Source organism: Anoplopoma fimbria, unplaced genomic scaffold (assembly GCF_027596085.1).
Source record: "Anoplopoma fimbria isolate UVic2021 breed Golden Eagle Sablefish unplaced genomic scaffold, Afim_UVic_2022 Un_contig_13668_pilon_pilon, whole genome shotgun sequence".
Lineage (NCBI taxonomy): Eukaryota > Metazoa > Chordata > Actinopteri > Perciformes > Anoplopomatidae > Anoplopoma > Anoplopoma fimbria.
In genome coordinates this window covers 2,631-18,295 of record NW_026554440.1, presented here as the reverse complement: position 1 = coordinate 18,295, position 15,665 = coordinate 2,631, and the positions used below count along the sequence as shown (strand labels likewise).

The window sequence follows — 15,665 nt, the reverse complement described above, 5'->3', positions numbered from 1 at the left end:
AGCTGAAAACAAAGCAGACAGCACGTTAAAACAGTAAGTCTGTTGTTTCCCTGCTGCAGAAAGTTGCCTCAGTTAACTTCACTTTGAGTCTGTGAGTGATTTTATTAGTCAGCAGCCGGTTGAACTACTGAAGTACTTCAACTATTTTAGTACTGAAGTACTTCAATCTGCTGTAACTGTCCTCAGTTGAAGTTACTGATGTGTAATGAAGGTAAATCTTACCGTCTGTCTGTCTGAGTCTTTTCTCACTAAGAACTGAACAGTAAGAAACTGATTCCTGTTTGTCTCAGATGATGTCATGTAAGAGGCGGAGCTCTGTCAGCACTCTGATGTGTTAATAGAGAACAGAAGATAAATATGATCAATAAGATCCATCACTCTGCCCTGAGAACACGTCTTTATGTCAACATAACATTAATGGAAAAAAACTCTGAAAAAACACGACCAGGGTAAATTTATTTTACTGTTGTTTCTGTCAGTTTTTACTTTGTTTGTTTTAATCATTTGTTAAAGTAAACTGAACAACATGACAACAAAGTCACCACTGTTATCACCTGTTGTACCACTAACAAAATATGAATCACAACTTCATACATGCTCATATGAACTCAATAATAGTTATATGTCATTAATATCCTTTGGACCCTCTCGTTAAATTAATCTGATGGATGGTTTTAAGATACTTTAGAATAAGTTACAAATATTTTCAGGTTTCAGGCTAAACTGACCTTAATATAATGTCTTCAGGTTACTTTGCAGATATTTGACTGATGTTTAAAACATGTTTTTTTAATATCTTGTTATAATTTTGTATCGCTTATATTGCCTTGGTTTTTTTTCACAAAGTAGTTTAAACATATTTTTTGAGGAAACTTTAGTTAACCAAACTAGATTTCTCCCGAGATTTACTGTAGTTCAACTTCTTCCAGAGTTCTTATTTACTACTTTTAACTCTATTCCACTCTATTTATTTATTTGTTGGACAGTTATAATCACAAGTTAACCTGCGGATAAAGATTTTGGTTCTACTTTATAATGAGACATCATTGACAGATAATTTACAAGTTGTACTTAATAACTGTATTAATGGTTAATAAATATTGTTTTATGGATTACTTATAAGCCTTTAATGAGAACACATTTGGGATTGCCATTGGCTGCTTTTCAATCATTTCCATTTTGTAATAATGCAGTTATAACTGTTGGTAATCGATCAAGATCCTAATCCTTTTATTTTCACAAACATAATTAAATGTTAGGGAATATTTTACTTTGAAAACCATCAAGTTAAAACATAAAAATTGTGTTCTTCTATTGCTATTCTAAAATTCTCCAATATGATGTTTCCACGTTACATTAACTGGTCGTCAGAGGTCTGATTGATTGATTGATTGATTGATTGATTGATTGATTGATTGATTGATTGATTGATTGATTGATTGATTGATTGATTGATTGATTGATTATCACTGGTAGCAATGTAAGTTCACGTTTACGTTTTTTGGAACAGACATATGATCAATACTTTGAGGTATTGGTTACTTAAAAAGACTGACTGAAAATCTCAAAGAGGGAAATTCAGGTTGGTGGTTTTCAAAGTAAAATACATCATCGCTTTAAATTTCACAATAAAGTACTCAGTGGCTTCTAATATTCAAATCCTTTCTTTGCTTCCATATGCTTCCACAGAAAATACTTTTATTATTTTAATTAAGCAACATTTTATTGCAGAACCTTTCCTTGTAACAAAGCATTTTTACATTGTGGTATTACTACTTTTATTTAAGTAAAAAAATCTGAGTACTTTTACACTCTGAAAGGAGCTATTGACTTCAGTAATTTAAATACATCTTGCTGCTAATACTTTTGTAGTTATTTTCAAGTAAAGCTTCCAATGCAAAGCTTTTATTCGTAAATAAGTATTTGTACATTAAGTTGTTGATACTTTTACTTCAACAAAGGATCTGAATACACTCTAAGAAGAGCCATTTGGTATCAAGAGTACTTCAACTTTTGTACATTTGACTTACTTCTGCTTAATAAAAGTAATGAGTTCCAATGCTGGACGTTTGTAACTGAGCACTTTTAGGTTAAGTAACTTTTAAATATGATATCCTCCTTGTATTATAAAGCATAGTGATAATGGCAGTTATTGGAGAAGCCTGCGATGCTCATTTCCATCCGAACAAAGTGTTGGAGAGTCTCTGATGTGTGAGCAGAGCTGGTCCTCTCATTGTTCCTGGATCGAGGCCGAGGCTTCCCTCTGCAGGGGAGAGAGTGGACGCATGCATTGTCGTGCACCGTGAATGGAAGCGGAAAACAATAATAAGTGCGCTTGCATGCTTCAAATAGCATTTTTCTCACCGCCGATATTCACCGCTGAACTTAGTGAATAGATTGACACAAATTCAACGGTCGGATATCCAGCAGTTTTCTTCAGTGTCGTACTGAAGCTGCTGTCAAATTCACATGGAAATAATGCTAAGCTGCTTATTACCATGTGGCCGCACTTACAAGCAATAAAGCGCCAGAGCTGCTGGGAGAGTGGAGGGGAAACTGGGACACACGCTTCCCAGTCGTCGGCTCTGAATGGTGTGTGTGTGTGTGTGTGTGTGTGTGTGTGTGTGTGTGTGTGTGTGTGTGTGTGTGTGTGTGTGTGTGTGTGTGTGTGTGTGTGTGTGTGTGTGTGTGAGAGGAAATCCTGTCTTTGTGCACCAAAAAACTCCCGCCAAAAAAAACCTCAAAGACACAAGTGGTTATCAGTTAATGTCATCTGATTAAACTACAGATTGTACATGAAGTACTCAGATCTTTTACTGAAGTAAAAAAAAAATACCACTACCTCTCCAGCTGGCCGTCACAGAGAAAAATCATATCTCAGAATATTTTTGACCAAATATCAATGATATTTGTAGGGTTGACTATTGGTGCTTTCATAAAGTATTTACATAATTATATTTTTGATGAGTAATCATCAGTAATGTGATAATGACTAAGACTAAAGGTAAATAATAGAGCAGCTAGGACGGTCTGGTGAGTTCAGAAAATCACATCCATTTTCTCTAATGCAGCCTTTAAAACCAGGAAAAGACAACACTTATGCCATTTTACAATATCCAAAATCTAATACGATATCTATTCTCATATGGCCATATCAGTTTAAAAGAGATATATTGCCCGGCCCAAAATACAACCGAGTATTTCTACTCTCTTACAAAATAATTTTTTACTTTTCAGACTTAGTTCCATAGATTACATAACAGCTCTATCTGTCTCACACACAAAATTTACTTTACAAAAACTGGTTGAACTACTGCAGTACTTCAACTATTTTAGTACTGAAGTACTTCAACTATTTTAGTACTGAAGTACTTCAATCTGCTGTAACTGTCCTCAGTTGAAGTTACTGATGTGTAATGAAGGTAAATCTTACCGTCTGTCTGTCGGTGAGTCTCTTCTCACTGAGAACTGAACAGTAACAAACTGTTTCCTGTTTGTCTCAGATGTCATGTAAGGGGCGGAGCTCTGTCAGCACTCTGATGTATTAATAGAGAACAGAAGATAAATATGATCAATAAGATCCATCACTCTGCCCTGAGAACACGTCTTTATGTAAACATAACTTTCATAGAAAAAAAACTCTAAGAAAACACGACCAGAGTAAATTTATTTTACTGTTGTTTCTGTCAGTTTTTACTTTGTTTGTTTTGAATAATGTTAAAGAAAATTGAACAACATGACAACAAAGTCACCACTGTTATCACCTGTTGTACCACTAACAAAATATGAATCACAACTTCATACATGCTCATATGAACTCAATAATAGTTATATGCCATTAATATCCTTTGGACCCTCTCGTTAAATGAACCTGATGGATGGTTTTAAGATACTTTAGAATAAGTTACAAATATTTTCAGGTTTTTCAAGAATGTTTTCCTCTTGCTAAACCGACATTAATATAATGTCTTCAGGTTACTTTGCAGATATTTGACTGATGTTTAAAACATGTTTTTTTAAAGATTTAAATGCTCGAGAGCATTTTTTAAACTCCTTCTTTTTCGCTGCCCTGAATCACCGAATTAGTGTGGACACTCAGTGTAATAATAGCAAAAGATATGCGTTTTTAAATGGAAACGTAGTAGTGTGGATGTAACCTGAAAGTCGGGCGATGCATTAAAACTGGTAATAAAATAAATTGTGTGAGCAACATGCATCGACTAGAGTTCCTTGAGCACGCAGCCTTAACTGTGCAGATTGCAGCGGCAGAATGCGAGTTTGGCCGCGGACAGACACGGATGTGCACACTCAGTCACTCACGGATGCAGGCAAACACGCGTGATTCTCCTGGCGTAGATAATAATATTGTCTCGAGCAAAGGTGTTTTCATCATTTGAATATATAAACAAATAACTGCTGCTGTCACAGGTGACTGGGGTGAGACATCCCCCATGTCTCACTCCGTACATCGCACCTGTCTCAGATCTACCAGGTGACACTGAGCAGGCGGAGGTAAATGACAGGAGCTTAAATGTTACATGCCTTATCTACTTGTATCGTCCTGACTACCGTCTCCAGGCCGAGTACAACGCATTCCTGATGCTGTTGTGATGAACAGGGTTTTAATGGGGTGGGGGGGTGGAGGGGCTCACTGAGGAGCTGGGAACAGCTTGACCCCTGATCCTGGATCTGATTCAGGGACACGTCGTCTCAGAAAAGGCTCTCATGGCGGGAAAACTTGACTTTAGGTCGGGGGGGGTTTCATGTCAGACCTCTGATGGGATTTCTGTTCTTCACTTAGTCGAGTACGTTTTTTACTGTTTATGGGACGGACAGACGGACGGACGGACGTTATAAGCAGCCGATTACTAAGTTCAACAAATCAACTTTAAAGGTGAAGATATGTAATAAAGTGTCCACCGCTTGTTTCTGCTGAAAACAATAAAAAAAATAAGATTAATATATATTATTTCTAATTAATTATGGTGAAGTAAAAAAGTGCAATATTACCACTGAGCTGCAGTGTAGGAGTAAGTAGCAGAGAAGCAAACAATGGAACGAAAGGGGTAGAAAGTAAAGTACAAGTACCTCAAAATTGTACCTGTGTACTTGAGAAAATATCCTACATTCCGTCACATGCATTAAGACATTTGTTCACATTATCGCCAGTGAATATTCTCCATTATGTTTACTTTGATGTAATACAACTCAGGTAACAGATCACCTTTTCCCCTCATGATCACACCTGCACATCCATAGGTGTGCAGGTGGGGGTCCGTGTGCTGGGGGTCCCCCCCCGGTAGCCGTCCAGATGGCCTATTGAGGCCGGAGCATAATGAGGGTCTGGAGGATCAGTGGCGGCCGCCGCAGGGTGAACCGCCGCCCTGAATAAAGGCTGAAGTGTGGGAACGAGGAGCCACACATTCCTCAGTGCAGAGTGTGTGTGTGTGTGTGTGTGTGTGTGTGTGTGTGTGTGTGTGTGTGTGTGTGTGTGTGTGTGTGTGTGTGTGTGTGTGTGTGTGTGTGTGTGTGTGTGTGTGTGTGTGTGTGTGGCGGGGTCCCCCACTGGAATGTGTTTATGTGGGTTTTTTTATCTGCATATTGTGTCATGACTCACTTGTAAGAAATGCGTCAGAAAGAAGAGAAAGATTCCACCATCTGCTTCCTTCACGCACCTCCACGGACATCAGCCAGTGACTTCCTCCGTCGCTCGGGGCAACCGTCTTACATCCTTTCATCATTGCATGGATACAAACAAAAAGTAGTGCAGCGCCCCTCAGTTAAAGTAGAAAAACACTCTGTTATAAGTTAAAGTACAACATTCTTCAACATCCTACTTTAGTAAAAGTTTTCTCAGCTTCAAAGTATATTCTCATTGTTCAACTGCTTTACAGATGTTTAAGGTACTTTTACTTCACTTGAGTATTTTCATTACCTGCTGCTTTATTTTCCTCTGTTGTTTGCATTATCCTCTCTGCTGCTGTAATCCTGCAAATGTCCCCGCTGTGGGACTAATACAGGATTATCTTATCTTATCTTATCTTATCTTATCTTATCTTATGCTTCAAAGTATTAAAAATTAACATTTAATGTTTAAGAAAGATGCAGGATTTATATTGTGTTTTTTATTTTTTTGTAGAAGTTGTCACTGTAGATGGTGTGAGTACGTCTTCAAGCAGGTTCTGCATTTTATGTTTGGTTTTTAAGAGGGCTGCAGGGGGACGAGGAGGAGGAGGAGGAGGAGGAGGAGGAGGATGAGGAGGGGGAGGAGGAGGAGGAGGAGGAGGAGGAGGAGGAGGAGGAGGAGGAGGAGGAGGATGAGGTGGGGGTGGAGGAGGAAGGGGAGGAGGACGATGGAGGAGGAGGAGGAGGAGGAGGAGGAGGAGGAGGGGAGGACCATGAGGAGGAGGGAGGAGGAGGAGGAGGAGGACCATGAGGAGGAAGGGGGATGAGGAGTTAGAGGAGGAGGAGGAGGAGGAGGAGGAGGAGGAGGAGGGGAGGAGGAGGAGGAGGAAGGGGGTGGAGGAGGAGGGGAGGTGGAGGAGGAGGAAGAGGAGGTGGAGGTGGAGGAGGAGGAGGAGGAGGGAGGAGGATGGAGGGAGGACGGGGGAGGAGTTAGAGGAGGAGGAGGAGGAGGAGGAGGAGGAGGAGGAGGAGGAGGAGGAGGAGGAGGGAGGAGGGAGGAGGAGGAGGTGCAGTCATCAGTGTATGAGTATAAACACACTGAGACTCTCATGAGGTCTGGTTGATGTGAACGATCGGCGGGAACACGGGGAGACACGCGTGTGCTCCCCACCCACCCCCCCGGCTCAGCGGAGCCTCTGATCTGATACTGCAGGTTGAAAAGAGGGGGAGTCGGGGGGGGAGGCAGGGGGAGGCAGGTGGGGGGGGGGGGGGTCTGTATTGACTGGAGGAGGTGTGTGAGCAGCATCCCAGCCTCCTTTCCCACACTCTCTTTCCCATTTATCACATATTCTCCTAAAGAGGTGAGTGAAAGAAGAGGAGGAGGAGGAGGAGGAGGAGGAGGAGGATGGGGGGGAGGCTTTGAGTGTGGGAGGAGGCGGGGGGGGGGGGGGGGTGAGGACACACAATAGAAGTGTGCCTTCCCAGAGGACTCTGGATAATTGTGATTAATTGACAGTTTCTCTTTCCCTCCAAATCTCTATGACTTTATTTTTTTGCTGCTCGGCTCTTTTAGTCTTTGAGTTTGTTTTGAAGCGAAGAAAAAATACTTTAAAAAGGTTCTAATGTGTGTTTTATTAATGATATGTCATATTTAAGGATAAAAAGGAAAAAAAAATATTCTGCTGCAGAATAGTGTCAGTGTTATTATGTGTGTTATATAATTTGGTTATTAATTATTCATTAACATTGAAGCATAGATTAAAGTTTTGTTTTTATATACCTATACTGTCGGGAAGTGTAGTTTATAACAAAATTTCATTTTTATCCCAAAAAGTACTATAAGTTCTATAGAGAAGCTATAACATTCTCAAAAACAAGAAGTTTAAATTTCAAAACTGCAGAAATGTTTCTATTTTATTCCCGAAAGCAAACAGGTCGTCTTTTTTTTTAATTTAAAGGTGCTTTTTCTTTTCTTTTTACCAGATTGGGAGCATCATGAACGAAAAAAATGGCGGTTTTCGTCGAACAGCGCTAACAGTGTTCACTTCAGAGGGAACCAGAGGGCGGGAGATGCGTTTCCGTGACGACGCCGTCGATTTCAGGCTGTGTTATTGGCTGTAATCGGCGTTTTCCTTTGGATTGAAGATCAGGTGGACAGAACTCCACTTTATCTCCGCATAATAATAAAGTGTTTGCTGCTATATTAATGCTCGGAATGTTGCGTATATAATTTAATATTTGTGATCGCTTTTGTGTTTTTTTTTGTATTCATGTAACAAACCTGTTTCTGATCCTTTACTGAGTTCAAACACTGATATAAAAATAACTACCATAAATACTACAAATACTACAAATACTACAAATACTGCGCAATATCTCACTTTTGTTTCCTCGCTGTCATTCATTTCACTTCACGTTGAGACTTTTAATAGTTTTTTATATATATTTATATAAAAGGATAAGTGTCCTTGTTAGTCCAGCAGCTCTCAGGTCAGTCGTGTGAGTTGAACCTGGTGTCAGTGTCGTGTTTGTTCAGTATTTTTAATCTCCTGTTTTAGTGGCCCCTCATCATCTGTCTTTCTCTCTCTGCACATCTGCAGCAGCCTGATCCATCAGACAGCAGGAAGGTTCCCAGGTAATAAAACGCAGAACGTGAGGCCGGTTAACCAGGAGGTAATTGATGCCTCTCTCTCTCTCTCTCTCTCTCTCTCTCTCTCTCTCTCTCTCTCTATTGTTGTGTGGGCCTCCCCCCCCCCCCACCGGCCTCAGAGTGTGGGAAAGCTAATCCTGCCTGGGACTCATGGCTTTGTGATGCTAATGTGTCTCCTATAAATAGAGGAGAGGCTCCTCGGGTCTCCATCACAGCTCGCTCTGCTCTCAAACCAGAGAAATGTCTCCGAGCAACACCAGAGACTCTCCCGTCTCACAGCCGTCCTCCAGAGACAGACACAAAGTAAGTCCTGCTTCTCTTCAGTCTGATGACCTTTAATGTTTTATCCCCGTCCACGTCTGCTGAGTGTGTTTTTTATTCTGACCCTCTTCTTGTTCCTCCAACAGATGAGGAAGCCTGCGGTGGAGAAGCTGCGCAGAGATCGCATCAACGGCTGCATCGAGCAGCTGAAGGTGCTGCTGGAGGAGGAGTTCCACAAGCGGGACCCCAACGCCAAGCTGGAGAAGGCCGACGTCCTGGAGATGACGGTGGGGTTCCTGAAGAGGCGGTTGAGGCCTCAGGGTGCGCTCGATCACGCGGCGGCCCGTGGAGACGGTTACTCCCGCTGCTGGGAGGAGACGCTGCACTTCCTGTCCGCCGGCTCCCCGGAGGAAGTGACGTCACAGCGCCTTCGGTACACGCAGGTTGCACCGGCCCTTCCCTCCTCGCACGGCCACGTCCAGTCCGCAGCAAAGCATCCGCCGGCGACTCCCGGCACGGAAAGGGAGGTGTGGAGGCCCTGGTAGAAACTGGAACAACACCCGGCACATCAAAGCCCCGAAGGAGATCGAGATCCACGGAATCTTCTTCCTCCTCTTTAACTCTTTAAAAAAAAAAGATTTCTTCATACTGAAGAAATACAAGCTGTTCAGTTTGTTCTCCGTTGACGCACTTAGTCTGTTTCTCCTGTTAGGAACTGTTTTTGTAGACGGCGTCTTGACATTGACGGCGTTTTCGTGTGGACGATGTCTTCACGTTGAAGATGTCTTCACGTGGACGGTTGCTAAGCCAACCGAAGACCTCGTCACCGTTCCGTCGGTGTGTTTGCAGTGATGTCATCGTGTCTGAGCAGCCTTTAATAAAATGCTGCGTGAGGTCATTATGGTCTTTGATGTGACGTTATCGACACCGTGTGTTGCCCCCGGTTACTCGTTAAAAGTGACCGAATGTGAAAACCAAAATGTTTCCTGTGGAAAAGTAAAAGTCTTATTTCAAAATAAATATTTTATTAAAAAAAAAAAAATCTTCATGTTTTCTGTGTTTTTCTTTCGTTGTGAGGATCGTTGTTCTGGACCTGCTGTGTGAACGTCATCAAATCCTCGGTTAAACACGAGGACAGAAAGCCGATCAGAGAGATATTGATCTCATTAATCGATGATAACGGGAGAGCGTTGTGTGTAAACTGAAGGGAGCGACCTCTGACCCCGTGGGTTCACGTGGCTTCCTGCTTTCCCACACACTTCAAACAAAGACGAGGCCTATTGAGACGAGATAAAGACAATTATTGTGTGTGTGTGTGTGTGTGTGTGTTTGTTTGTGTGTGTGTTTGTTGTGTTTTGTTTGTGTCTTTAGGAGGGGGGGGGTTGGTGGTAGTTCAGTTTTTATTAGTGAGTCTCATGTTGGATTGTCAGATATAAAAGATCAATATCAGAATCATATCGCTTTTTTTTAATCGTACCTGAATGTTTCTCTTTATTAGTTTGAAGGAAAACAAATTTATTTTTAACTCATTAAATAACTTTTAACTTCCTTAAATTCGTCTCTTAATTTTTACTACATTTAATTTATGTAAGTTCCCTAGTTGCAGTGTAATGTTATAGATTCATAAACATGAGTATATATATATAAGACGTTTTCTTCAACAATATACAGGATAAAAGTGAGCAAACAAGATAAAAAAAACACACACACAAAAACATTATTATTATTATTATTATTTCAGAATCTGAAAGGTAGAAAACTTATTGTCAGCTCACTAAGTAATGATGATCCCATCAAATTTACTCACACTGTATATCAAATATAATAATAATAACAATAGTAACAATAATAATATCAACGATAATAATAATAATAAATCCTCCCGTCAACAAAAATAAAAACAGTCCTTAAATGTAAACAGAAAAATAACAGACCCCAGTTCAGATTTATAGATGCAGAATTTATGACACCTTTATGATGTTCGTGTGTGTGTGTGTGTGTGTGTGTGTGTGTGTGCATGTGTGTGTGTTTGCTCAGAGTGTGTAAACCCATCTGCTCTCACCTGAGAGGACACACCTGCAGCCCGACTGACACCTGCTGACATCTGACGCAGGGCAGAGAGTTCCCACGCCTCCACACAGGTCTGATGTACTACACTGATATACTGTGTACTACACTGATATACTGTGTACTACACTGATATACTGTGTACTACACTGATACACTGTGTACTACACTGATATACTGTGTACTACACTGATATATTGTGTACTACACTGATATACTGTGTACTACACTGATATACTGTGTACTACACTGATATAATGTGTACTACATTGATATATTGTGTACTACACTATATACTACATTGATATACTGTGTACTATACTGATATACTGTGTACTACACTGATATAATGTGTACTACATTGATATACTGTGTACTACACTGATATAATGTGTACTACATTGATATACTGTGTACTACATTGATATAATGTGTACATACATTGATATATATACTGTGTACTACATTGATATACTGTGTACTACACTGATATACTGTGTACTACATATAATGATATACTGTGTACTACACTGTACTACACACTGATATACTGTGTACTACACTGATATAATGTGTACTACATTGATATACTGTGTACTACATTGATATACTGTGTACTACATTGATATACTGTGTACTACACTGATATAATGTGTACTACATTGATATACTGTGTACTATACTGATATACTGTGTACTACACTGATATAATGTGTACTACATTGATATATTGTGTACTATACTGATATACTGTGTACTACATATACTGTGTATATATATAATGTGTACTACATTGATATATTGTGTACTATACTGATATACTGTGTACTACACTGATATAACTACACTGATATACTGTGTATATATATAATGTGTACTACATTGATATACTGTGTACTACACTGATATAATGTGTACTACACTGATATACTGTGTACTACACTGATATACTGTGTACTACACTGATATACTGTGTACTACACTGATATAATGTGTACTACACTGATATACTCTGTACTACACTGATATAATGTGTACTACACTGATGTAATGGTTACTAAACATGTATACTATGTACTACAATGATGTACTGTATACTCGCTAGCTAACTGTGTACTACACTGATTAACTGTGTACTACACTAATATACTGTGTACTACCTCGATATAATGTGTACGACACTGATATAATGTGTATTAAACATATATACTCTGTACTATAATGAATTATGTGTACTAAACTTATATGCTATGTACTACACTGCTGTACTACACTGATATAATAACTCAAACAGTATTTTTTTATCTTTAAACTCTGACATATAGAGCAGTAAAAGTACAAAGTAGCAGTACTTGTGTCAATGTACTCAGTTACTTTTAAGCCCTGACAGACATCAGATATAAAAAAAGGAGGCATCTTTTCCCTCCAGATCTGGAGGCAGATTAGTGGGCACAGAAAAGGGGGAGTCAAAGGGAGGAGGGGGTAAATAACACGGCACACTTCCTTTGTGGGGGGATGGTGGGGGGGGCTGAGGAGTGTGGGAAAGCTGTGGAGAGGCAGACTCCACACGGGGGGGGGGCAGCTCAGCATCTGTGTGATGAAACTGAAGCTTACGTTGGGGGCGGCACACCGTTTACAGTCTGATCATGATGTTCATTTACACACAAGCTGCTTCTCACAGTGTCAAAAATGTTTGCACACGTGCTCCAATCTGCACATTTGCATTTGTGCGTGCTTTATACGGGCATGCACACACACTATATATATATATATGAGCGTGAGATCATCATCATGAGATGTTTCTTTTGTGACACCTTGGTAATGAGACACCTTTTTATAGGCCATCAGTTGGGACTGAACCACCTGATATTCATTTGCAGGATTGCTTTCTAATTACTGATAGATTTCAGCTGGTGTCTTGGCTTTCCATGCCTTTTTGCACCTCCCTTTCTTCATGTGTTCAATACTTTTTCCCTGTGTCATTCCATTTGATTACGCATAACTTAATTTCTGAACTTATTTGTTTGGTTTTATTTGTATGTATGGATTACTTGGGTTGTTACCGACATCTGGTGAAAATTTCATGTCAATAGCACCTTTAGAAATATATTTACTGAGAAAAATGGTGACGTGTTCAATACTTATTTTACCCGCTGTATATATGTGAGAGTGTTAATATGCTGACTGTAAAACACAAGGCAGCGTCAAAATCCCACTTGCTTCTATTATTTTCGTACTATTTTATTTTACTAAATATATATATGGACCCACGTTAAATATATTTCATGCATGAAGAGACTCGAACTTGTGTCATTGTCTCCATCAGATGTTATAAATAATTTCATTGATGAATATTAAAAAACAGGACAATAAATCAGTTTAAAGATTAAATATGAATTTATTCAAATAGTAAGTGTCAATAACAGAATGTATTGAATTCCTTTATAAAAGGTGACAGTCAGACTCACTTCACATGGAAGATTAAACGCGGCACTACATTATGCAGCACATAGATTCACTATAATGAAGCCGACTCCACAGGGGTCAAACAGCTTTCACTTTGTGAAGACACAGCAGCTCCTCAGAGGAGGAACTCAAAAATATGGGAGGGTAGAAATATTCCATACGGGGCTTGAAGATGGTGAACGTCCATCCGGGTGTTGATCCAGCTTCTACCAGGGCCTCCACACCGCCCTGTCGGTGCCGGGCGGTGGTGGATGCTTCGCTGCAGACTGGACGTGGCCGTGCGAGGAGGAGAGGGTCGGGTACCGGAGGAGCGAGGGCGGTGGAGTCGGGGTCACCGGCCTCGACCCCTCCGGGGAGCCGGTGGAGAGGAAATGCAGCGTCTCCTCCCAGCAGCGGGAGTAACCGTCTCCACCCTGAGGCCGCAGCCGCCGCTTCAGGAGCCCCACCGTCATCTCCAGGACGTCGGCCTTCTCCAGCTTGGCGTTGGGGTCCCGCTTGTGGAACTCCTCCTCCAGCAGCACCTTCAGCTGCTCGATGCAGCCGTTGATGCGATCTCTGCGCAGCTTCTCCACCGCAGGCTTCCTCATCTGTTGGAGGAACAAGAAGAGGGTCAGAATAAAAAACACACTCAGCAGACGTGGACGGGGATAAAACATTAAAGGTCATCAGACTGAAGAGAAGCAGGACTTACTTTGTGTCTGTCTCTGGAGGACGGCTGTGAGACGGGAGAGTCTCTGGTGTTGCTCGGAGACATTTCTCTGGTTTGAGAGCAGAGCGAGCTGTGATGGAGACCCGAGGAGCCTCTCCTCTATTTATAGGAGACACATTAGCATCACAAAGCCATGAGTCCCAGGCAGGATTAGCTTTCCCACACTCTGAGGCCGGTGGGGGGGGGAGATGCCCACACAACAATAAGAGAGAGAGAGAGAGAGAGAGAGAGAGAGAGAGAGAGAGAGGCATCAATTACCTCCTGGTTAACCGGCCTCACGTTCTGCGTTTTATTACCTGGGAACCTTCCTGCTGTCTGATGGATCAGGCTGCTGCAGATGTGCAGAGAGAGAAAGACAGATGATGAGGGGCCACTAAAACAGGAGATTAAAAATACTGAACAAACACGACACTGACACCAGGTTCAACTCACACGACTGACCTGAGAGCTGCTGGACTAACAAGGACACTTATCCTTTTATATATATACAGTACCAGTCAAAAGTTTGGACACACCTTCTCATTCAATGTTTTTTCTTTATTTAAAAAAAATAAAATGTTTTATACATACACATATATATATTTATATATATATATATATAAAAAACTATTAGTCTCAACATGAAGTGAAATAAATGACAGCAAGGAAATAAAAGTGAGATATTGAAGCAGCTGTGACGGTTTGGCATTCTGAGGTGATCCTGCGTAGTATTTGTTGTATTTGTAGTATTTATAGTAGTTTTTCTATATCAGTGTGTGTACCCAACAGGTTAATTATCACGTTTTTTTGTGGCGCTACATGAATACAAAGAAAATATAAATACCACAAAGACAAGCAATCATAAATATTAAATAGACCTCAAATAATTTGATTTGATATTTGTTTTTTTCACTTGTTGAAATAATAATGTGATGTGTTTTTTATATCTGTAATAAAAAACATAAATGTTACATGTTTTGTTTTGTTTAATAACATCTAATTAATTATATTATCCTCTAAAGTTAAAGCGACCTCAAGAACTACTTTGTTTTTTTGCAGTTTAAAAAAAAAAATACTGTTTGAAATCAGCTTCACTTCCGGTGTTGATGTTTTGTTGTTTACTCATAGAATGATGTTTACATGATGACTTGTTGCTATCAAACAAACACGTGTGTGTGTGTGTGTGTGTGTGTGTGTGTGTGTGTGTGTGTGTGTGTGTGTGTGTGTGTGTGTGTGTGTGTGTGTGTGTGTGTGTGTGTGTGTGTGTGTGTGTGTGTGTGTGTGTTTCATCATTCCTTCAACTGTTGCCATTAAAAGAAACAGAAACTATAATGCAGATTAATCACATTTTCAACTTCTTAAAAATATCTTTATTTTCTTTCAGCAGCATATATTTTTAAATATATATATACATATATATATATATATATATATATATATATATATATATATATATATATATATATATATATATATATATATATAGTACCAGTCAAAAGTTTGGACACACCTTCTCATTCAACTACTTTGAAGAATCTGAAATATAAAACATATTCTGGTTTGTTGAGCATTTGTTTGTTTACCACATAATTCCATATGTGTTCCTTCATAGTTTGGATGTCTTCAATATTAATCTACAATGTAGAAAAAATTAAAAAATAAAGAAAAAAAACCATTGAATGAGAAGGTGTGTCCAAACTTTTGACTGGTACTGTGTATATATAAATATATATATATATATATATATATATATATATATATATATATATATATATATAAAAGAAGACACATTTATATATATAATACATATACATGTATACATATTCATACATTTATATATATATATATATATATATTAAAGTATATATATATTAAAGAAGACATACATTTATATATATATAATACATA

At 39.6% G+C, this 15,665-nt stretch overlaps 2 protein-coding genes across 2 annotated transcripts; one reads left to right on the top strand and one right to left on the bottom strand.

Moving 5' to 3' along the window:
* The first annotated feature begins 8,494 nt into the window (after positions 1–8,494).
* LOC129088625 (transcription factor HES-5-like) lies at positions 8,495–9,081 on the top strand. The gene is made up of 2 exons (XM_054595960.1): positions 8,495–8,578; positions 8,683–9,081. Exons 1-2 carry the CDS (start codon positions 8,516–8,518, stop codon positions 9,079–9,081), a joined length of 462 nt encoding a protein of 153 aa, XP_054451935.1. The 5' UTR covers positions 8,495–8,515.
* A 4,194-nt stretch (positions 9,082–13,275) lies between these two features.
* Positions 13,276–13,844, bottom strand: LOC129088626 (transcription factor HES-5-like). Its single transcript, XM_054595961.1, has 2 exons — positions 13,761–13,844; positions 13,276–13,656 (listed from the first exon to the last, which is right to left on the bottom strand). The coding sequence occupies exons 1-2, from the start codon at positions 13,821–13,823 to the stop codon at positions 13,276–13,278; spliced, it is 444 nt and encodes a 147-aa protein (XP_054451936.1). The 5' UTR covers positions 13,824–13,844.
* Between the last annotated feature and the right edge of the window lie 1,821 nt (positions 13,845–15,665).

Coding starts and splice junctions, on each gene's coding strand:
- LOC129088625 (XM_054595960.1), top strand. CDS start 8,516: ATGTCTCCGAGCAACACCAGAGACTCTCCCGTCTCACAGCCGTCCTCC. Junction 8,579..8,682: donor CCTCCAGAGACAGACACAAA/GTAAGTCCTGCT, acceptor TTCCTCCAACAG/ATGAGGAAGCCTGCGGTGGA.
- LOC129088626 (XM_054595961.1), bottom strand. CDS start 13,823: ATGTCTCCGAGCAACACCAGAGACTCTCCCGTCTCACAGCCGTCCTCC. Junction 13,657..13,760: donor CCTCCAGAGACAGACACAAA/GTAAGTCCTGCT, acceptor TTCCTCCAACAG/ATGAGGAAGCCTGCGGTGGA.